Genomic DNA, 25,683 nt, shown 5'->3' with positions numbered 1-25,683 from the left:
ATACATATTCTAAAGCAAACGGATGAACTCAAGCTTAAAATATTAACTGTAAAATTATCGTGTGTCATCATCATAGTCATTATTTTTTTTTAAATGTAGTTTAAATATATCTTTATACAATGAATGTTAGTAATTACGAGTATATATATATTAATATATCCTGGGACATTTTTCACACTCGGCTATTCTGATCCCAAATTAAGTTTGTACAAAGCTTGTGCTATGGAACCAGACAACTGACATTCTACATATACTACTTTTCTTTTGTAAATACATACTCATATAGAAAATTACACCCAGACTCAGGACAAACAGACATGTTCATGCACACAAATGTCTGTCCTGGGTGGGAATCGAACCCACAACCTTCGGCGTGAAAAGGCAAGTGTCTACCAACCACGCCAAACGGCTCGTCGTATATATATATATATGTTATCACTGAAAGCAAAATAAAATAGAAAAATAATTTTATATCATTACATTTACCATGCAAAATTATATTTAATTGAATCGCAGTTAACCACTTTGCAGAGACCTTTAAAATGTACGACAAATATAAGTCTAAGCAATTAACTGCAGTAATTAATATTTCAAACCTTTGCCCTACTTTCTGAACCGCAAAATTATAAAAACAAATAAATAAATTTTAATAAATACGCAAATATTATGAGCCACTACAGGCTGTTCTTATAAGTACATGGCTGAATATCATTCGACTCATGCAAGTTTGCACGATGTTTTCCTTTACCGCGAGAACAAGATAAATAACAAAAAAAATTGAAGCAATAATATTCGGTTAAATAAGATCGACGTGCTCTATCAACTTAGTCATCTAGGCTCGATATACACACGATATATACATACATACATATGTATGTATATATCGTATATGTGTATTCTACATGTACACACACATAGCATCAAGTAATAACATATTATGCGTATTTAATACGAATACAATAATCATTAATAAATAATAAGTAACCAAATATCAGTTGTGTTTGCTTACTGTTACTTTGATACACTCTATTGACTCAATATTTTTAGTCGAAATTGGTCAAACTTTTACTTTTATTTTTATTCGCCTATGAATATCTGTTTGATAATTGCGATAAGAAAACTCCAAAAGTGGCTTGAGGGCAAGACGGTTTTTTTTATTGTATAGGTAGACGGACGGACAAATGGGCCACCTGATGTTAAGTGATCACCACCATAGATGTTGGCACTGTTAGAAATATTAATCATCCCTTACTTCGCCAATGCGCCACCAACCTTGGGAACCATGATGTGTTCCTCATGCCTGTAGTTACACTGGCTCATTCACCTTTTAATCCGGAACATAAAAAATATACATAACAAACATATAAAAAAAACGATGAGTGGGTGGTACTTATCCAGACGAGCTTGGACACAGCCTAACCACAAAGTAACTCTTTAAAATAATTAATTTAATAGCTAGTAGGACTTTTTGTGATCCTGTCTAGATTAGTACCAGTTATCCTGCCAAACAGCAATACTTATATAGATTTGAATGGTGAGTAAGTCTCTTGATGACAGATAGCGTGTAGTGTATCTTTGAATGGGGGTAATCACTTACCATCAGGCTGATTTACTTGTCTGTTACTTAAATAAAAAAGTAACAACTCACAACTAAGTACTAAGAGTGTAGTAAATTTTTTACGAAAATTTAAATATATTTTTTGTTTTACGTGATATACTCAAAATTTTTAACTTAAAACTCGCAGATACTCTATCTTAATTGAAGAGTCTAGACAAACTAATAAAAGTGAAATAGTTCGTGGAATGAATTATCATTGAATCGTATATAATATAAGATATATCTCTTTACAAATATTTAACATTTTCAACATCAATATTTCCTGCTAATAAATCATCGAATTTGTACGTATTTGATGCATTGTGGCATTTTAAAAGTTGACGCTACGCAACACGACATTAATAACAAAACTTTGTACAAAACACATTCCCCTTAGAATATCTGTTTGAATGTATTTTATAAAATGACGGACTTGTTGCATGAATTTTTATTACATATTATGGAATTTATAATAACATTGTATCCATATTTTTCTATGAATATGCTCAGCATTTATTTTTTGTTATATTTTTTTTATTTTGTTGCCATTTTCTTGGCATTTTTTACGTGATTAATCATTGCTGGTTTTATGTATTTGAAGTATGGCTACTACAAATACAGAAACCAGTAATTAATTATGAGAGCAAAGATTAAAATGTCGAATTTGACATAAGAAAATAATTAACATTAAAAAAAAATTTCGAGTGATTGAATTTTTGTTCACGGCGAAATAACATAATGTTAATAAAACAATTTTCGTTGTGTGTGTCTGTGTTTTTTTTAATTAGGGCTTGAGGGTAAGCGAACTAAGCGGTGACCGCTTAGTTCGCTTAAGAGGTATCAATAATTAATATAAGACTCCGAATTTTACACGAAAAATGAAAAAAAATTTAAGATATCGGAAACGAAATTTATATAAAACTATAAGATTCTTACAACTTCCATTTATAACTTGCGTTTGAAGGCCTCAAATATTATAAAGTATTATGCCGCCATCTTGTAAATATAAAATTAATGTTAACCTTTATTTCTGTCGGAAGCAAAATTAATAATATTTCAATCAGAGTAAAGCAAAATTAATAATATTTCATTTAATTATGTATCGTATGTAATATTTTTAATATAATATACATACGTCTAAATTTGTCTTCCAATATGGCGGCGCAGTAATCGCACGCCAAAGTACAGTGTGGCCGGCGAGATTCCAATAGTGGACTAACGGCGCGCCTCGGGCTTGGAGAATCCCCGCCTCCCGGCGGAACCAGGGACATGATTCTGTGAATTAAAAAATATATGAAGTTTCAAAGTACCGTTTTTTTTCTTAATGGTTTGATTTAAAATGAAAACGTCTAAAAACGAATTAAAATTAAAATAGAGAAGCAATATATGATATAAAATTCCTTAGAATCAGTCTGTTCTTTTTAGAACATTGCTTTGCTATAATTTTAAGCTTTTATTCCCACTTTTGTTAATACGTTTACAAAACTTCAGTTCTATAGAACAAATAAGGGTCATAATGGGTGTGATAAAAATTGTTATAAAACCAACGACTTTCCTGATGATACCACACCTGTCTCATAAAACGATCGCCTCGAGGCCATTTCAAATCATAAACATAATTATATTAATAGTAAATAAGAATTCTGAATCAACGAAAAAACTTTTGACGAGCCGGTTGGCGTGGTTGGTAGATCCTTGCCTTTTCACGCCAAAGGTTGTGGGTTCGATTCCCACCCAGGACAGACATTTGTGTGCATGAACATGTCTGTTCGTCCTGAGTCTTGGTGTAATTATCTATATAAGTGTGTATTTACAAAAGAAAAGTAGTATTTGTAGTATATCAGTTGTCTGGTTTCCATAGCACAAGCTTTGTACAAGCTTAATTTGGGATCAGATGGCCGTGTGTGAAAAATGTCCCAGGATATTATTATTATTATTAATTATATATTTAATCCTGTAGAGTTTTCTCGTCGGTTTTCAGGTTTGAGCGTTTTCATTTTCCAACCGATAGTTTTTAAACTTCTTAATAAGTTAAAATACTTCAATATTAGTTGAGGAAATTTAATTTGAAGTATCGGTTGATAAGATTTCTGTATTATTCAGTTGGTGAAACAGATTAAATACCGTACAAAGTACATTTTATATAATTAACCGACTTAAAAAAATTAAGAGGTTCTCAATTCGGTTGTATTTGTGTTGTTTTTATCTTAGAATTCCGTCATTTATGTACCGATTTCGATAATTCTTCTTTTGTTTGGGTTTTGTTTTAGCTTCGCGTTTGTTCCCATTTAAATTTAAGAACAAAAAAGTAAGGGAATGGGTAAAAAATAGGGGATAAATTTTTTTATGGAATCGAATTTTATTTCAAGCCAGTTTTGTTTTTTAAACAGATAATTATTAATCAATTACTCTTTTGTTAATGTGCTTGTCAAGGTTATTTAAGTTTTTTTTATTTTAATTTGTATATGTCTAAGTTTATCGCATCACGTTATTTTTTTTCTTATTTTTGCTTCACCAAATTCTTATAGTACAGCAATTTTTGTTTCATAAATTCTCATCCTAAGCGTAAATTGATTATTATCCCCGAATGTTTTGTATTACAAAGTTATATTATTTGGCAAGCTAGCTTGACAAAGGACGACAATATTACATTGTATTGTAGTTTAATGGTCTGTGAGAGTCTTTGTGCTCACTTTTTGTCAATCCATTGTTTACAAAACATATTCGGGTTCTTTTCTTGCAAAGGTGTGAAGTTAAGAATATTTACAAGAAAAATATAGTCAAATATGAAAATTATGTTTAATTATGAAAATTGGATATGAGTTTTGTTAAATTTCATAATCTTTCGCAATGTTCAATAATTCTGGAAGCGATCGTTTAATTTCCAAAATACTTAAATCTTTAATTAATACAACATATTGACTATTTTAACATATGATAGTACAAGTAAAAATAACAAGCAAGGATTTCAAATGTCCCTAGCCTCCTTTTTTACTTCAAATGTATATTTTTACATACATATATACACTTTCTGAATAGGATTTCAAAAAATTTTGTCAGTTTAGATTTTATACAATCACATAAAATACTTAATCCAGGTAAAATCGCAAAGAATTCAAATCATCATTCATAAATAAAAAGATTAAAATATCAATTTGTTTTAAGGACTTTTTTTTAAGTTTTCTACTCTATAAATATTTAAGTGAAACATCAATTTTGTAACATAACAGTATAGGTGACTGTTAATGCGGCGTCTTTAATATTATCGCTTGTGTATTCGTTACAGTAATTCTTGTTTTTTTTGTTTTTATCTGCCGCAAATATCACATGTAATGTCTTGTGTTATCAAAGCGTGTGCGAGCAGCTGTTTCAGCTTCACATTTTCTATTTTAAATTTTAAATTCAGACTGCAAAAATCCTTAGGGTGAAATACTGTTTATTTTTAAATACTTTTTTTTTTAAGCGACAATAATACGTATTTCATCGCAAATTTAAAACATATAAAGGATTAGAAACTAAACTATAAAAGGCATTATTCTACTTATTTATGTAAAAATAAGATAGAAACAATGATAAGTATGAAACTAACCAAGTGTGCGGGGAATTTTACATTGCACAATCACGTCCTTTAATACAGGCACACTATATAGGAAATATACACTCTCATAAATCAATTGGACGGCAATCTGATATGAGCACACTGAGTACCTGAACTTAGTAGAAGTGACGGCTTTATTTACTTTTGTGCTCCAAGTGAACGGGTGAGTGAGTCAGTATAAATACAAGTACAAGGGACATAACATCATAAGTCAAGAAATCAAAGTTGGTGGCGCATTAGAGATAGAAGGGATGGTTAATAGTTCTTACGACGCCAGTGTCAATGGGTGCTCATGACCCTTCACCTATACTATAAAAAAAGACGAATAAAAAATTGTTTGATGAAAGCCAGACAAGTTATTCAAATATTAACGTACTTTTTATTTAATAATTTAAAATCACGTGATTGTTAAAGCCTTCTTGAATGGCGTTCATTTCGATTTGGGTTAAACAATAACGTTACGCTTCACGCAAAATGTTTGCGGTTGTCATTAAGTACAAATTACACATAATTTAAAAAGCCGACGAAGAGGGATTAATATAAACAACCGTCATTACATTATTATAGGCATAAATGTCTAAAAGCCACATCAAAATAAGTTATCGACGTAGGGTCCAAATGCGAATTTGCAACATGACGTATGCGGCACGAATTGCTGCGATGCGATTTCGTGTGGCATGGTGGCTCACTGCAATGGGATGCGTCGTGCGTGCCGCATCGCATTTTAGTGTTTCGTTCCTTAAGTAGCTTTAAGCTAATATATGTATATATTATAATGCGCAGGAAGCACTGGCACTGAATCTAAATTTCACTGCGTACTGGATTCACGATCAATAAGGAAACAAAACACTTCGTGTTAATGGTTGAGACGCGGGTAACTTAAAAAAATAATATAAAAAATAAAAAGCAATAAATATTATTGATATTTTTTTTGGTAAAATAAAAGAAAACAATTTGAATAAAAATTAAGAAAGCCAACATTTTTGCAAGCCTTTCATTTAATAAGTTCAAATAATCTTATTCATAACCGTGAAATTGAAAATAAAGTGCTTTTAAGTGTCTCGAGCTGAATTTGTTCGCTATCTACATTGCGCAGGTATTATTCAATTCTCCGTCGAAGTAGGTTTTATAACATTCAAACATATTTGAATATATGTAGAATGTACATGTTTGAGAAGAGAATACACATATGGTTGAATTTATTAGTAGCAAACCTAAATACTAGCCTCTATGTCTAGTAAAGTAAGTTTGGTGTACCCTGACGGGGATATTGTTCAACTCATTTATTATATTCTCGTTTCTGATAAATAGCATGTAAAGGGCAGACTAAGATGGAAATGATCCCTTTTTTGTTGATAAGAAGGATACGAGCTCATTCCACCACGCTGCTCCGATGCGGGTAGGTGATACACTTGTCTGAGATTTATTCACACTCTCATTCACAACAAATGCCTCTTTACTATGTTTTCCTTTATCACCGAGAACGAAATTAAATTATAAACACTAATTATTATAAGCGCACGAAATTTCTAATTATGCTTGTCCGTGTTTGAACCGGCAATCTTCCGTTAAGATTCACGTGTTATTTCCACTGGGTCGTCACGGCTTTTACTGATGAACATAAATACTTTATAGTGCTATATTATAGCTTGAATAACGATCCAGTATCTGGAAACAATAGTGGGCGTCGTATTGACGGCGTGAGTTTTGTTTACATTTCTTACTTATTTTATATTAGGGCGACACTATTAAACTACTTAATTATGGTGTCCTATATAGTAGCCGTCTTCGCCTTCCTAATTAAACATTTAAAAAAACATTCACATTAATACAAAGCGATTTAATTGCCACGTTTGAATACAACATTAATTAGCAATAGAATAGAAATTATAGAGTAGAAAACCTTGATAGCGATTTATGAGCAAAAATTTAAATAGCCATCTATACAATTGCTATCCATTCCAAATGCTAAGACAGAACCATTTGAAACGTTAAAGTGTAGTGATTTACTATATAATACTACTCGTACTTCGTGTATAGTCAGAAAGCCACGGGGTTGAATTTAATAATTTGTATTTACAAGAATTCTTAAAATACTTACTTAATGCTTTGAACAAGTACCTATTATTGACAAAAGTATAAAATTATCGTTTCGGATTAAGTAAATTAACGACCACAATAAAAATAAAAATAAATAATTACCTGTTTCTGATATTCGATTCACAGAAAAAGTTTAGTCTCTTTCTTGGTGATAATTATCTATTTTATAAGAAAATACGCGTGAACGACTGTATGCTAGATGTTATTTAACACAAATTTTCACTAATATTACCAAAAATTAAAAATTTATAAGAATGCAATGGTAACGGTACTTATACTTGGTCGTAAAGCTTAATTACAAAAGGTCCTTTTCTACCAGTATTTGGAACAGATGATAAAAGTTACAAACGGTGGTAATTTTTGATGATCAATATGAAAAAAATGCATTTTTTTTAATTTTCAAATAATATTTTTATTATATTTTATTTAAAGAAAATAAAATCATTCAAAGATTAATTTTACCTTCAGCATAAAACTTTATCATAGCCATTTTGTCCAATTATGAAATTCTTACACTATACTTCTTAAATACAGTTAGTATTTTCTAACTATAAATCGTGTTGTTAACAAGGATACTGCAGATCCGCTTTAGCGTATGCTACATATTGCATATTGCATTTATTGCATACATATTACATAACTGCAAGAATACAACCACACTTACAATAACACGCTTAGAAATCTGCAAGGGAATAATAACATTAACACGGCCCTAAATAACAAAGACACTGCGGTTTTCAGTAGCTAATTACAATAACAATAGAAAAAGGACCACATTCAATGAATGATGAAAGTAGAGATAGAAAAAATATTATGAATCATATTGCAAATTTGTGACAAATGTTACACAAAAATTCTCTCTATGCGTCAAATATCTGCAATACGACAAATTTTCGTTAGAATGTTACAATGTCAGCATACCATTACAATAATTCAAGTTGAGTTGTTGGATTAGAAGTAGTGTCCAAATTACTGGCAAAATTTCCCCTTTGTATGGCCAAAGTCAGACGTTGACTAAAATAAACTCCAGCTTTCAATTCATATTTTATCTAATATATCATATATTTATATAATATATTAATGACTGCCTCGTTGGTTTAGTAGCGTGATATAAGGCCGCAGACCCGGAGGTCCTGGGTTCAATTCCCAGGTCGAGGCAATGAAAAGTTATGGGGTTTTTCTGTCTGAAAATTCTCAGTAGCATCCCGGTGTTTGGAAGTTGGAAGTGTGTACACTCCCGTAACCCGGAAAGCACGTAAAGCCATTGGTCCTTCGCCTGAACTCTTTCCGGTCGTGTCGGATAGCCGTCCCATCGGATTATGAGAGTTAGGGAATAGAGAGTGCACCTGTGTTCTTGCATACACTTGTGCACTATAATATCTCCTGCGTAGTTGGCTACTCTCTCGCGAGATTGGCCGCCGTGGCCGAAATCGGTCTGGAGGACATTATTATTATTATTATATTAATGAATATATTTATTGTATACATCCAATTTTAAACAGGACAGATTGTTTGCTGAGCTTAGTATTTCTGTTGTCTTGTCAAAAAACTGCTGTATCCCTGTAAATATAAAATACAAAGATATATGTACTTTATTAAAAAAGGTTAGGGACTTGAGTTGTTTACAGGTCGATCAGACATGATGGTTAAGAATAGATAATTGTATTCCTCCGAAAGTAATCGGCAAGAAACTAAGTCACGCTTATTTACTCCTTAAAATACTCCTTTAAATAATAAACATTCCTTATACAATATTTTAGTCTCAGTATTTTGCTCCAGCCATGATGGTCCAGTGGTACATATGAATCTGAACCAAGGATACAGGTTCAAATCCGGGCAAGCATCTGTATTTTCATGTTAATTTGTTCATAATTCATCTTGTGCTCGGTGGTGAAGTAAAACATCAAAAGAAATCTGCATGTGACAAATGAAAATCTGCATCTATGCTACATCTCATCACCTGCGTTGAAGCAGCTTGGTGGAATAAACTCTTAATTTCTCCAAAAGGGGAGGAGGTCTCGATCCAATAGTGGCACATTTATAGGCTTTAATTTTACTTTCTTATACAAACTAAGTAATATTACAAAACAAAACAAGATAGCACTAAATCGAAATATTTAACGTCAAAAACATTACACTCAAACGTTACACAAAACGTTGCATTGAAGTTCGATTTTTGTAATAACCTAGATATATAAATAAAATAGATAACTATATGAATAAAAATAACTGATTCTAATGACTCTATAACACAAAGATAAAATTATTCAACCACTTTTAAGTACGAAGCTAAACGATTTCAAAGCATGCGTAGCTACCTCGTGTATTTGCATACTAGAACTAAATAGAATTTAAATCGTGTCACGGGATCGTAATGGAAGTGGTCCTATTGTGTGCTATAATTTAATAGCTACTATAAGCTTTTGCATTTTCAAATCTTCGTCTCTTCAGGTATCTTCGGATCTTATTTATATGAAGGTGCTTTCATGGCTCCCTTATCGAATGTGCCAATAATAAGCGCAATCACTGGTGTTCATTGAGAAATAAAAGTATCTAATTTTTTTTATTTTTTTATCTAATTTTTTTATATTATATATATATATATATTAACATGTACAGAAAAAGTGTCTCAAGTTGTTGTCAAACCCTTAAAGAATATGACACTATTTGTTTGTACCACTTTCTGGCAGATATCTCTTGAAGGAGGTAAGTAATAACAATATTTTTTTTTGACAACACAAACCATACTTATACAATAAATGCAGACAAGCTAACTCAGGTTTAGGTTGTAGTGAATGTAAGCACGTATTAAAATTTTGCTACCAGTCTTGTAATTGCTCTTATCAACGCTGCTGACGTCAGCGATTTAGATGCAAATGAAGAGCTACTTGACGAACTTGAACGGTTTTAAAATTTATGTACTCAGTTCATTTATGGATTATAAATTTCTTTTTTTATTTCAGATTTCCGTGATGTCGAATAAATGGCTTCCGATCCTTATCCGTTGGATTGTATGTATATTAATTACTATTTTACGCCCGCTGTTTGGCCCCCATGTGATGAGGATAGTTAGTTATTCTATGAACTTTTCTGTATCGCGGATAACTTGTATGCAAAATTTCAAAATTCGGAGCCCGTCTGAATAGCTCGACAACTCATCACATATTCTACCACCAAACAGCAATACTTGATAGAAAAGTGCGTCTGACATAACGTCTTAGCTCCCAAAGTTAACGGCGCATTGCAATGTAAGACATGGTTAACTCACAGGGCGGTGATGACCACTTACTATCAGGTCTTCTACTAATCTATATCTATTTACAATAAAAAAAACATATAAAATGGCAAATATTTAATTAAAGTCGAGATGTTGATAGCTGTTCTATTAAGAACTAGGTCTTATCCAAGGATCGTGGGTTCGAATCCATGAACATTTTTATCATGGCATAAGGGAAAACATCGTGAGGATTTATATTCATTGTCAAGCACTGGGCTGTATGTAAAATTTTAAACATTGCTTATATTGTCTAAATAATAAAAATAAAGATATAAAAAGAAACGCAATATATTATATATAAAGTAATAATAGAAATTATAATCACAGTCGAGTGTAGGAACACTTATCACCAGACGTCACCTAATACTGACAACTGTTACGCCCGACACAGATGTACATTTACTGAGGAGGATCAATGCTCGTTAGGCATTTTATTAGAGGTCAGGCATATTACAGAGTGGTGGCAGAGCTTTGTGCAAACTCGTCTGGGTAGGTACCACCCACTCATCAGATATTCTACCGCAAAACAGCATTACTTGGTATTGTTGAGTTCCGGTTTGAAGAATGAGTAGACAGTGTAATTACAGGCACAAGGAACATAACATCTCAGTTCCCAAGATTGGTGTCGCATTGATGATGTAAGCGATGGTTAACATTTATTGTAATGCCAATATCTATGGGCGTTGGTGACTACTTACTATCAGGTGGCCCATATATTCGTCTGCCTTTCTATTCTATAAAAAAAAGTCATAAGATCCAACCCGTCCAAAACTAGTTCGAAAATGGCTTTCTCATTTATAAATTGATACTATAATCCTCGCAAACTTATAATTGCAGTTTAAATTCTATCGATTACAAGAAATGTTTGCTCGTTCCATTTTCAAACCGTTAATATATAGCCGATGGCCTTGCAATGTTTTACTGCAACTGAGTCATAAAAAAACTATAAGCATTTGAGTCTTTAACACTGTATAACTACCAAGTTTCTTGTCTGTTCTTCCGATAGAATCTACTTTCCGACCCGGTAATTGCTTTGTTTTCGATTTTTATTAAGTGTTTACGTGTTCATATGTGTGTCACTCCAAACCAAACAAATAATTACAAAACAATAATCTAAAATAATCACTACATATAACAAAACAAGGTCCCTCACCGCGTCTGCCTGTCAGTTTGAACGCGATAAACTCAAAATCTACAAACAGGATTCATACGCTTTTCACCAATGGGCGGAGTGATTCATGAGGAAGCTTTAGGCGCATAATTTATTAAGGTACACAATATTGTGTAAATTGTCTAACTTATTAAAAAATAATTAAGGATAATTGCTAAAGATGTCGGAAAAATCATGCGGACTATAGCTTTACCGACGTGTGTCACATAATCCGTTGGGAATTATATATATTACAATTTAAATGTTTTATGTATTTTTCTCCTATAAAGCCAGAACGGGTACCTAGTAACAAATATATACATCTAATAAGAAACACTTAATGGATTAAACATACAATATTATTAATAACATTTCCTTTCGTAACAAAAGTATGGATTCAATATTGATGATGATCATATCTTATACCTTCAATACCGTGCATAGCCTATAGGCTAAATCACACTAGCTCACTCAACAAAACTTTTTACAACAACAAAAATTATATTTAAATACAACAAAAATTTTTTTTTGCTACAATAACCAATGAATACATTGTATAAACACAAACAGACCTTTCACCAGTGAATAGTAAAAATAATAGATATATTAAATATATGAGCGATATAAATCACGTTATTGCCTTCGTATGGTTCAATTCACAAATCCCAAGCGAATAATTAATTCAACCGTGGGCGAAGTGAACCGACAACGAAAATTCATACGTAACATTTTACTTAATTATAAATACACTGGACCTATTCGGTCGTTAACATGATTTGTTTTATTTACAGCAAAAATTAAAGTAACTTTTATATATATAATAAAAAAACATTCACATGATATAATACATAAATTACATTAAAAGTATATGTATAATATATCGATAGGTATGTAAAAATCTATGGTCTATATAATAACACAAAAATAGATTGTGATTAACTAACTCATAAAATATATATAAACGCATAGTCATCATTGTATGATAATTCAAAAGTACTCCTCCTGCTAAATTGAAGTGGCAGTGGCCGGGGCACATCACTCGCAGAACTGACGGCCACTGGGGCAGAAAGGTTCTCAGGTGGCGACTATGAACCGGAAGACGCAGCGTGGGCAGGCTCAAAAGGTGGACCGACGACATAGAAAGAGTCGCGGAAAGCCTTTGGATGCGGGCAGCGCAAGACCGGCCAACGTGGAAATCCTTGGGGGAAGCCTTTATCCAGCAGTGGACGTCTTTCGGCTGATATGATGATGATGGTGTAAAATATATTTATTTTATTACCGATATGTTTATTAGACGAGTCTATCAATAAATGTTTATCGGGATCGTGCTCTGTATAAAATCCTAGTAACGTTTCTCCATTATTACTATTGAAGTGAGAAAAGGTCTCCACTAGGTCGTGAAAAGAAATAGAAAAATGGGTCGCATTCGAATGTAACAAGGGAAAATCTTTGAGAAAATGTCGATTACTAGGTGTTCGCCATGAAAGCACCAATTACGTATGTTTGGGCAAAAATACAAATCTTTTAAATTTTGTTTTCTTTTGTGTTATGTAGGAACCGAACGCAGCTGTTGGAAGAATTAACAGCCGGCTGAGAAGAGATTCGCAGATTAATAGTGATGTTTTGGCGTGGATTTTTTTTTTTTGTTATAGGATGGGCAAATGGACCACCCAATGTTAAGTGGTCAACGCTACCCATATTTGCGATGTAAGAAATATTAATGGCATCCTGGCATCGCCAATGCACCACCAACCTTGGGAACTAATATGCCATGTCCCTTGTGCCTGTAGTTACACTGGCTCACTCATCCTTCAAACCAGAATACAACAATACTAAATTTTGCTGTTTAGCGGTATAATATCTGATCCGTTCTACCCAGACAGGGTAGGATGGATTCAGGTCATTCAGGGTCGCACAAAGCTCTGCCACAATGTCAAATGGCTTGTCATTATTGCAATGCCGACCCATTTACTTGTATGCTGTAACTATACCATTAAAATAAATTAATAAAATGACTTTAAATCAAACAACACTATTACATTAGTTAATAAACTATTCACAACAAGTGATCAACTAATCAGAGTCGTTGAAATAGAACTTAAAATTGTATTAGTGCAATGTAATTTTGTGAAAATTACACGTGGAACAAAATATCAAATTTAATATTAGTCTGATTTTCTTTACAAACATTAATTTTCGCTCTAAGTTGAAATTATGTTTTCTTTTCTGAGTTAATATATAACGGAGATATAATAAATAATCGTGTCACTCAATAACACTAACAAATATGATTCTCTATTTCGTTATTTTTTTCTTTATTTATGATCGTATCTCCAGAGAATAGTGTCACGTGCTAGAGTGCCATTTTTCCCTTTTTGTGTTCATTCGCTCCGGTAATTGCGAATTTGAATTCCAATATATTTGAAACAAATATGAAACAACATGAACAACATCTATACTAATGTTACAAATATAGTAACTCTGCATGTCTGTCTGTTTTGCTTTCTGAAGTGATGGAGTTTGGTATAAAGAAAGCTTGAAATCAAAAAAGAACGCATATATAAAACAAGGCATTAAGGAAAAAAGTAGTAAATTTTTAACTCCTAACCTCTTGATATCCTTCCCAATTCAGCTTGCAATATTTGATCTTAAGTAGTTTTTACAAGGTTTAATTTAACATTACAAGTTAAATAAGACCTTGTAAAAAACATATTTATGGTTTCTCGCTGACTGGGTTTAAATTAAAATTTATAAATAACAGTAATTGGTTTTATCAAATAAATCAGTTTATTATACTATACAACAATCAAACCAAATCAATCAAAGGGATTATTATCAATATTACTTTATGTAAAAGTAATTTGTATTACACAACAAAAATACTTATTTTATTAAAAAGAAAAACAAATTTTATTTTTGTTCATAAATAAGTTATTTATTTGAACCCACAAAAGAATTTTCCCAGCATTAAAAATGTCATAAGCGTAATATAAGACCGCATCCGTGTTTCGAGCAAGAGTCAACTCGATTATCATATTCATGCTGACCCTTTCACTGAAAAAAGTCAGCGTCCGATATAAAATATAATTGAAAAAGAAAAGCGAGACAAGAACGATAATTTTTACATATAAATTTTATTTTTGTGTTATAACACCGAATTTTCCATTCGATTTCCAAGAAAAAACTCAAAACTTAAGAAAAAATTTAGATTTCAGCCGCGCGTGCTTACGATGTTGGTACGCGATCTCATTTACATGTTTTTTCTATATTCAACAAACAGCAGTATCGTATTATTTTATTGCCAGCCATATTTAAAAAATATTCTAAAGAATGAAAGCAAAAGAAAGAATATGGCGTAGTTTTTTAACTATAATATGATAATTTATATAAAGCGCAGTCATTTTTTTACACTTAAATCTTTAGATATGCACTGGAATTTCTGGAGAAGACCTAGGTTAGATATGTAGTCTTAATATCTAAACGCACGGAATAGCCTTTCTCGGAACGGATTTTAAAGGAATATTTCTAACTAGATATTGTCTAGACAATCGTAGCATGATTGATTATAGTTGAATATGATTATGCGATGATCTGACAAACGCTTATAGTGTTTATACGATTTAAATCTTTACCTAACTTATGCTAGATCATTTCATTTTTAATATTTCTGAAGATAATTTAAAAAAAAACAAATATCGAAATAAACTTTGACTTTTGAGCAAATGTATTATAGTACAGAACTTATAATAATCAAAAATGCATGATGCATTGTAATTCACATATCAATTATCAGGATTTTTCCATTTACCACTAATCCAATATGAGTCATTTTGACCAATGAATACAGAATTTATTAATAAGTTCACTACAGCAACAGTGCCACCTATCGGAACCTAACAAAGCTAACTACCGTCCCCATTGGTTGAAATCCAATAGGTATATTATATATATTCACACAATGACCTTAATCGGTCAAATTATTAAAACTACACAATCACTAACGGATGTACAAACGATTTTCATATTTAACGAATTAATTTGTAAAGTATATAAAAAAGTATTGGTATTTTTATGCCCGATAACACAAGCTCTACGTTAGCATTGGCATTATTTTATATACTCGTATATATAGATTGGTATATTTGTTTAAAATTATTATTCTTCGAGACTATTTGACCAATTACCACTTGTATCTCTCGCCGCTTGACGGTGCTGCATGTATTCGAACTTCTATACCGTTCATCCGATCGCCAGGCAATAATTGATATATATATATAGCCAAAATCGGTCAAGATGACATCATCATCATAATTACAACGTTAAAAAATATCAATTAAGAATACGTACAATAACATGAGGCAAATTTTAACTGTATGGATTGTAAATACAGACATTCCATTTTACGGGATAATAATTTCAAAACAAAGTTACCAAAAACCATCTCCACATATTATTAAATCTTATTACAAGGTCAGAGAGCTTAAAATAACTTGTCCATTTACAGGAACATCGTATATAAGGTGCAACAATACGAGGATATATTTCGTAACATCAACGGATACATTGTAGTGTGTATGTTCGTGCTATATTTCAATTTAGCTGAGCTTAGAGTAATTTGAATAGCCAGTTCAGAGTAATGAAAGATCCAACGCTAGGGATAACCGGTTGCTTTGAATGAAATACGTTTTATTTAAATGAATTTTCTTCATCAATTAATAATAGACAAGTCGCGATGGAAATAGCGCGACTACGTTCTGTTTTAACTCAGAAAAAAAAATTGGCTTTTCGATTCTATTTTTGTCCAGTTTTAAAACTTAATTTAGAACCCAAGAAGACTAGTCTATAAAAACAATGTCTAAATCAAAACAATAAAAGGACGTTCTTTTTAAATGAGGTTGAAAATAAAATAAATATATAATATTGCAATTTAATAAATTAAACGTCAACAAAATTTACATTACCACAAAGTTTATGTAGTAGCGTGTTTACGTATGTTGTGTTGTATGTATGTTTATAGTACAGTGTGTGTGTGTGGGAGTATCTGGGAAGTGGTGTGGGATGGGTGTATACATTATTAACTATTTGATTTTTTTTATATATATTGTTATAATAGTTATGGTAAAATGATCACGATATCCTCCTCACCGATTTTAGCCATGGCACCCAATCTCAAGAGATATATACCCAACTGCGCAAGACATATAGTGCACAAGTGCATTCGCTTGTCACTCTATAAGAGTGGCATCGGGATAGCAATCCGACATGACCGAAATTAGTTCCGGCGCAGGCAGCACGGAATTGTACACACTTACAATTTGCAGACTCTTTGCTGCTACTGAAATGCTTCGACAATAACTTTTTATTGTCCCGACCTGGGGCTTGAACCCAGGACCTCGGAATCTGAGGCCTTATATATAGCCACTAGAACAACGATGTAGTCAAAAATTAATGGTTAAATAATATTGTAAAGAACTCACACCCTCAATCATCCAAGAATCTTTAAAGTACGCCGAAGAGATCGCGGGTTCATTTTTTTTTTTCATAATAATACCAAAGTTTTATTTAAAAGAATTTTACATAGAATAGCGGGCGAGCATATGGGCCACCTGATGGTAAGTGGTCACCGACGCCCATAGACATTGACATTGTAAGAAATGTTAACCATCGCTTACATCACCAATGCGCCACCAACCTTGGGAACTAAGATGTTATCTCCCTTGTGTCTGTAATTACACTGGCTCACTCACCCTTCAAACCGGAACACAACATTACCAATATATAGAACAAAGGAAAAAAATTCTGTCTGTATTGTTTTTAAGCGTGTTTGTCTATACTAAGAAATAATATATTTGTTTTGTTGGTGACATATAAATAAATTGTAAGATGTGTTTTGTTTTGAATAATAAGAATAAGAAAACATTTAAAATAAAAAAAAATAAGTAGGTTTTCAAGACAAAAAAAAAATATTATTATAGATACTAAAGTTTGTTATTAAGCTTAATAGGTGCGAGATTGTAGGAAGCCTTACAACCAATCATTTAAAGAATACATGCATCAAACTAGCGTACCACTTTAAGAAATGTCAATGAAATCTTACAGAATAGCACTGCAGCATCTGCATTGAGGGTGGAAACCTTACGTCTACAAAATGATTTGTAAAGTTATTTTGTCTTGCTTGGAAATTTTGGTGGAATTTAATTAAGGTAGCTTTGTGTTTTTTTACTATTTTCACAGGAAATAATAACTATAACTTTCAAAATGACCTAGAGCTTTTAATTTAAACCTTAGAATTTTTTTCTTTGTTAATATTGTAATTAAATATAAACTAATTACTTTACCATGAAACTGAGTGTAAAGAAATTCGACAACCTAAAAAGAATATTTAAGATGAGGTTTTATTACATATCGTTGTCAATCATAAAATTTCTTTAATTTAAAGACATGACAACATTTTACTATGTGATAAAATTTTAATATAAATGTTTTGTAAATCTTCATTCTTGGCTTTGCGCCACCCACTTTTATGTATTTATAACTTTATCTCCCCCAATTTTATTGGTCAAATGGCTATTATTGGAAATCGCATTTAATTTTATTATTCTTTTACCATAAAATAACAAAATGGCGCATTGTACTTGTTAAAACTGTTGAAATTTTCGTTAAAAAAGGTGTAATACACGTGTTATAATAACGTAATTACAAAAATACTGTACGGAAAAGACATTTATTAATCTATAAATATATATAGTTACCTTCAAATAAAATATTTATATTAGCAAAAAAAACTGAGGTAAGATTAACTATTAAAGGATTGAGCGATTAATTTTATTCGTGCATATATATTGAGGAGGTTATTTATGTTAGATGTAATCATATTATACGGGTATACGACGTCACTTATTTTATTAGAATAGCAACACCACACAACGTGATTGACGTCTTATGGGTTACTGGTCATTTTCAAACGTCAAGCGGTAAAAATATAAGACGGGTATTTATTATACAGCCGACTGATGGAAATATAATGGTTTATCTGTCAATAGTGTGTGTGATCGTTTGTCTAGTGACATGCTTGGTCTCTTGCTCTTAGACCAGCGCCAGCGCCGGACGCTCACACTGACTGATTTATTTAATTTGAATTTGATGTTGGACGATAAAGGCGGCCATTTTGATGGCAATCCATTTGAATCCGCGACATATAGTAAATAAAAAACAATATATAACTTAGGATGTCATTTTATTACTAATTAATGTTATGATATAAAATTATATTTGAAATTTATTTGCGAAAAATGTCCACCAAACTGTGACCTTAGAAATGGCTAGTGTGCGTGGTTAACGTTACGTAATTTCTAACGCTGACGTTTTTGTGTTCGCATTAGGTGGTGCATTTTCTCTGTGATTTAATGAATGCAGATATCCAAGAAAAATAATAAGAAATTTTATTTCTTTAAACAATTAACACTACAGCTCTTTCTACCAGCTAATCTTAAAACTTACATACGTACGTACGTTAGTAGGAACGTAAGTAGTACACGATACATACACATATACATTATACACACACATACAATAATATTAACGTTAGTCACCGTAGATAAAGCTTTTTTTTCTAGAACAATTCACTTGGTAATAAGGCTTTGTGTAAGACAGTCTGGATAGGTACCACACTCTCATTATTTATTCTGCTGCAGAAATACTTTGAGTTGTTGTGTTCCGGTTTGAAGGTTAAGTAAAACAGTGTAATTATAAGCACAAAGGTATATCCCTTCCCTATAACTTCTTAGTTCCCAAAGTTGGTGGTGCGATGTAAGGAATTGTCAATATTTCTCTAGTGCTAATGTCTATGATAGTGACGACTTACTACTAGGTTGCCCATTTGTCAATCTGCCTACTTATTAAAAATAAAACATAGTAGTCTGTTAGTGCATAACAATAATATTTTTAAGCATTTACTATATAGTAAAGTTCATATTCGAATTGCATCTCGGAATTATACAGCATCAGCTCCGTAATAGAGAATAAAAGCAAAAACATTGCCAGTAAAAAAAATACAAACATATTTATTTTATATCTAGAATTAAGCCTCAAATGAATATAGGTAAAACAGTAATTTATCTTTTAAGATCGTAATTTAGGTATTTTGCTCAAAGGCTTAATTAGTCGACCTTTCCATCAAAAGGGCTTAAAATAAATACATATAATAACTTAACATAAATTTATTTATATATTATTTATTTATATATTTGTAATAATAATCTTAGAATTACGAAAATATTAATTACTAGCTGACCCGTGCCCACTTCGTTGGGCGGTAAACATTTTTACTTGTGATGAAATTATGATTGTGGTTCGGTTAGTACTATGAGTGCTATGATTTATTTCCTAACTGTCAACAGTCGCGTTGGCCACGAAATCTGACTACCACGAAAAAATCTTTTCATTTTTCGGGTTAATATATAGCTATGACGCTCACAAATAATGTGGCTTTCTATTAATATATATAATAATAATAATTTATTTATTTAAGTAACAAGACTCATACACAAAATTACAAAAAATAAAACAAATACTACTATCTACTACTTATATAATTTACATTTTTTTTTATAGAATAGGAAGGCGAACGAGCATATGGGCCACCTGATGGGAAGTGGTCACCAAACGCCCTTAGACATTGGCATTGTAAGAAATGTCAACCATTGCTTATACAGCCAATGCGCTACCAACCTTGGGAGCTCACTCACCCTTCAAACCGGAACACAACAATAACAAGTACTGCTGTTTTGCGGTAGAATATCTGATGAGTGGGTGGTACCTACCCAGACGAGCTTGCACAAAGCTCTACCACCAGTACTCTAAGTCTCTACTGGTCCAGCCGATACTTTACAACAGCGGTTTATAAATATACAGTCTAGTCTGTTAGCTACCATGATTAGAATTTTGTTTGAGCTGGCCCGGACCCTGTGAACCAAGGATGCACACTTTTTTCGCATTAATGAGTAAAAACAGTCTATATTCAATTCAGCGAACATCCCTGAAGCACTACAGAAGCGAGGCAAACCCATCAGCAATCTAAAGGCAATATTGTTTATTAAAGGCATTGTTGTTATTGTACTGGACACGAAGAGCACTGTATGATTTTAATGAATTTTCTATTGGAAAAGAATTTTCCAAATCGATTCAGAGATCCAGAGATTACCCTCTACAACCTCAAAAACTTTACCTCTTTTTGTCAAACATAGACTTTGTCTTTTGCGATATAATATTTTGTCAAAGTAGTCGGAGAGAAACGAACGCGATGTTTTTGGAACGAACTAAAAACTAAGGATCAAAATAAATAAATAAAGTAACTTTTACATTCTGAATCGTCTTATATTTGTTGACTTAATTATGGCTTCTTATTAAAAAATATAATAATGAAGCATTCTTATTTTACTCGACGGCTCACGGGTATATATTTATTTTTTAATAAAAAGCTTTTTGTAATAATATTTAAATCCATAAATATTTCAATACAAACTTTATTACATATTTACTACTTACGTAAAGTTGACGTTGAATATATTATATATTTCGCTAGTAAGGAAAAGTTTTATTCGGTAACATTAACGAATGACCCATGAAGCGCCTTTTAATTTTTTATTTCGTACAATCGATATACGATTACGTCATGTCTATTTTCATATACGTCAATAGTATTATGAAATACATAAAAGGCGAATGAAGAATCACTATATATATAGAAACTTATAATATAATTGTGATCATAGCATTATCATAGGTACTTTAAAACACTATGGACGTGATTATAGTAAATTTAATATAACAAATACAGTTAAAGTGAAATATGGTAAGTGGTGACCAAAAGTTATACATACAAAAGTTATCATAATACCTAAGTAGGTCACATTTCACGCCTATTGTTAAACATTGTTAAGGTTAAAAAACATGATTACAGCCTTTAAATTTACGGATATGTAAGATATAATTTTATCTGTCTGGTACGACGAACTAGCCGACACATCAATTCTGTCCAAATTGCGTCTCCTCTGTACCGTAACGCGTCAGACACACAATAATGCTGTTTCTGATTCGCAAAACTCGCTCTACAATTAATAACAATAATAAAGTCTGAAGTAAAGTAAAGTAAATATAAATAACACACGACAAAATTAACTCCACAGCGGTTACTCTCACAGACTATTAATTAGTGCTACAGATACAGGAAAAGCCTGTTAATGTCCCACTGCTGGGCTAAGGCTTCCTCTCCATTTTGAGGAGAAGGTTTGGAGCTTATTCCACCGCGCTGCTCCAATGTGGTTTAATAGAATACACATGTGGCAGAATTTCAATGAAATTAGCCACATGCAAGTTTCCTCACGATGTTTTCCTTCACCGTCAAGCTCGAGATGAATTATAAACACAAATTAAGAACATGAATATTCAGTGGTGCTTGCCCGGGTTTGAACCCATTATCATCGGTTAACATTCACGCGTTCTAACCACTAGGACATCTCGGCTACAGATAATATAGTAAATAATATCATCTAACAATTCTACTTAATCGCAAATTTAAAAATATAAAAAAATAGAAACAAAAAGAAAAAAAAACTTAGTATTTTCTCGTGTCCTTTTATAAAAATAACATTCTAAAACGACGGGCACGCAAGATAAGATCTATTTAAATGGGTCACAATTGATGATGTTCTTCTGACCCATTTCGAGTCAGCACTTCCGTGCACGTGCTCTCGCACCGCGGCTCCTTCTGTGACATTATATAATCGCAGAAGGAGACCAACTCACGTTAAGACCCTCTCGCTACTGAACATGGCGTTTACCACGGCAGGACCTAGGACGGGATCTCGAATTACACAAGCTACAAGACCAGCGAGGCAGTCAAATTCTCTACAATTACAAAAGTAATAAAAACGTACTCGAATGGATTAATAAAAAGTTTTGTGAACAGTAAATAGCGTCTGTACGAAATAATCGATGGAATCCTTCTACGTAAAGCCGATTCGTGCGCGTAACGAAATAGGAAAATATTAAAGAAGCTTTTTGCTTTTATTTATTGATACAGAGCTATTTGCCAAATATATTGAGAAGACATTAATAATTTATGTTTTGTTTGTAAGTCTATTTCTCATAATCTTGCTAACGTACGCACTTAGTTAATTCAGCATGATAGTCAATCCAGCTAAGTGTCAGGCGATTGTAGATGGGAGCACTTCCCATGGTTGCTAATATTGTTTGAGAATATTTGCCTTCTGTTACGCGTAATCCGATTTCATTTTTGCACCCACGTAAGAGATCTTGGACTGAATATTGACACTACACTGAGTTGGAATATACACATCTCTGAAGATAGCCATTCACCTATCGCCTATCTAAGTTTATACATAAATAATAGTTGAAATAAAACATAATGTTCCGAAAATGCCAAATTTCTATTTCACACACCATGAGAAATGCTGTATCTGCCGCCGATTTATCGGGTGAAAGAGAAAGAACATATACCTAATAAAGAGATAGTTTTTTTTGTCTCTTTCATAGGTCGCACGCATTAGGATATAGCCCGGTGTAAACTTTATTTTGACAATATTATCGATAACTTTTGTTTATTCTTTTTTAACACTAGCTCTCATATCCATATTCTTTTTAATATTTGTTGAATAAAAGTCTCAGTGTTTTATTCATTTATTATGATTGTTTTACTTTACAACACAATTTTAATTACGTTAATTGTATTAGATTTAACACAAAGTGAAAATACCATAGAACCACAATCTAGATTTTACGAATAGTGTTAATGACGTAAAAAAAATTATTGTATGGGATTACGTTATCGCAGACTGGAAGATTTTTTAGGATAATTCTCGGCTATGAACGTATAATTGGTAAAAAAATCTTCTATATATATAAAACAATACTTCGTTAAACCCTTGTATACTCTTGCATTCAATTATTATATTCAATCTTGCATTGGCTGCATTGAACATGCCATGAATCTGCCCATTTCGACATGAAAGTTTATGAACTTCCTTGAAGCTGAAATAGTATTTTTTATTAAAAATGTAAACGCAAAACATTGTCAAGGACAAGGTAACGTCATCGGATAATGTACTAGTATATACAACAGCCTCATCAAAATTTGTCCTCAAACCAAATATGATAAGTTATCTTAATTAAGAGCAAAGTTCCTAATCTTTAACTTGATTTTACAGAAAGTTAATCCAAGTTCATGGTGAAAAATAAAATATTATATGTATAACTACATTATAACTTAAAGGGTCTATCGATGATTATAAACATTAAATAATTATTTTTTATCGAAAAAAAAACACGAAGTGTCCCCTGATATTTATTAAATGCTTTATTTTATTGAGACCAAAGCTGGAAGATTGATTGAATTTACTCATAATCTAGGGCTGACTGATTAAAGTATTTTTGTTACATATATTATAAAGAGAGGTATATATTATAAAGAGAGGTTTGAGCGCTTTACATTGTCATTTCATATTCCAATGTTCATCATTGCGACTGCGCTCTCCAAATTAAATGCTTTTTTCCCACGTTTCAAAAAATATTTAAATGTCTCTACTGAAGGAATTGGGTAAATAAATAAAATAAGTTGTTAGGTAATAAGTTATCTTTCTTTCTAATATAAAATATAAAAAATATATGTGTTCATATAAGGTTTTCTCAGTCCGATATGGTCCACGGATCGTCTTTACGCCTTTTCATCATTCATATCACCGCTTTCTCGATGTAAAGTCCTATGAAGGTCTGGTTTGAATATATCTGTTACGAAAGAATATTACGAGACGGTTGTAAAATAATGAGATTATTTGACTTGTCTGTTACGTTGCCCTCATATCGTTATTTTATTAATTAGAAAGCCAACATTATATATTAAAAAAATCATTTTCTTATTGCTTATATAAAAATAATGCAACAAAATATATATCAATTATAGGCTAAATTAACATTCATATAAAAAATAATATAAAATTTTTTTTTTCTATTTTTAGAATTTATTAACTAAAACATTAATTTAATTAAGTATGTTCTTGTAAGAGGTATTTTTTTAAATTTAAGGTGTTATAAATTACTAACCAATATGAATAAGATTATTATATCTACAAACTCAAGTACCTACTATCAATTCTTACAATAGAGTGTCTTGGACGAATCTAGTCAGATTTTGTTGTTAGCATCAAAAAAATACTTAAGCCTTAGGCTGTCGGGTTCAGATCTTTGCACGTGGACTGGATCAATGTTTTGTATGATAAGCAAGATCTCTCTAGGTGATCAGGAAAAGGCAATGTCTAAAATATTATCTTAGATTGATCCATTTCGATTCCATCTAAACATTAATAATAACTTTGTTTCGTAATTAACAACAACATTTTACCAATAAGTATAAATCTTATATTAATAGTGAAATTAATAGATATTTTTTTTACAACAAAATCTGTAAAAAATAAAAAGTAATTTTCGATCACGCTATAGTGTATTTATAAAAAAATATTATGTATTTTATTCATTTTCTTGTGAAACAATGAAGTTAAAAAATAACTTCACATATAGTAAGAGCCGCACACAATCTGAAACTGACACCTAAATCTTATTGATACAAAAATGTTTTTAAAAGATTTATGAATACCTACGTATGAAATAATTTAATATGATAACTTTATTTAAATAATTGAAATAGAAATTATAAATATTATTATTGAATGATAAGTTTACAAAAATAATAAGTAAGTAACAGCCTGTAAATGTCCCACTGCTGAGCTAATGCCTCTTCTCCCTTTTTGAGGAGAAGGTTTGGAGCTTATTTCACCACGCTGCTCCAATGCGGGTTGGTCTAATACACATGTGGTAGAATTTCGATGAAATTAGACACATGCAGGTTTCCTCACGATGTTTTCCTTTACCGAAAAGCACGAGACGAA

The 25,683-nt window shown here is 31.8% G+C and overlaps 1 protein-coding gene across 1 annotated transcript in view; it reads right to left on the bottom strand.

The window, feature by feature from the left end:
- Positions 1-25,683, bottom strand: part of LOC126776574 (atrial natriuretic peptide receptor 2-like) — a 54,085-nt gene that overhangs the window by 4,021 nt on the left and 24,381 nt on the right. Inside the window, exon 2 of the mRNA XM_050499204.1 lies at positions 2,733-2,872. Within this exon, the coding sequence (XP_050355161.1) occupies positions 2,733-2,868 (136 nt within the window). The 5' untranslated portion in view covers positions 2,869-2,872. The remainder of the gene's footprint in view (positions 1-2,732; positions 2,873-25,683) is intronic.

This window comes from Nymphalis io, chromosome 20 (assembly GCF_905147045.1).
Source record: "Nymphalis io chromosome 20, ilAglIoxx1.1, whole genome shotgun sequence".
In the NCBI taxonomy this organism is placed as follows: Eukaryota; Metazoa; Arthropoda; class Insecta; order Lepidoptera; family Nymphalidae; genus Nymphalis; species Nymphalis io.
The sequence above is the reverse complement of the archived record's forward strand: the minus strand, read 5'-3'. Positions and strand labels throughout refer to the sequence as shown.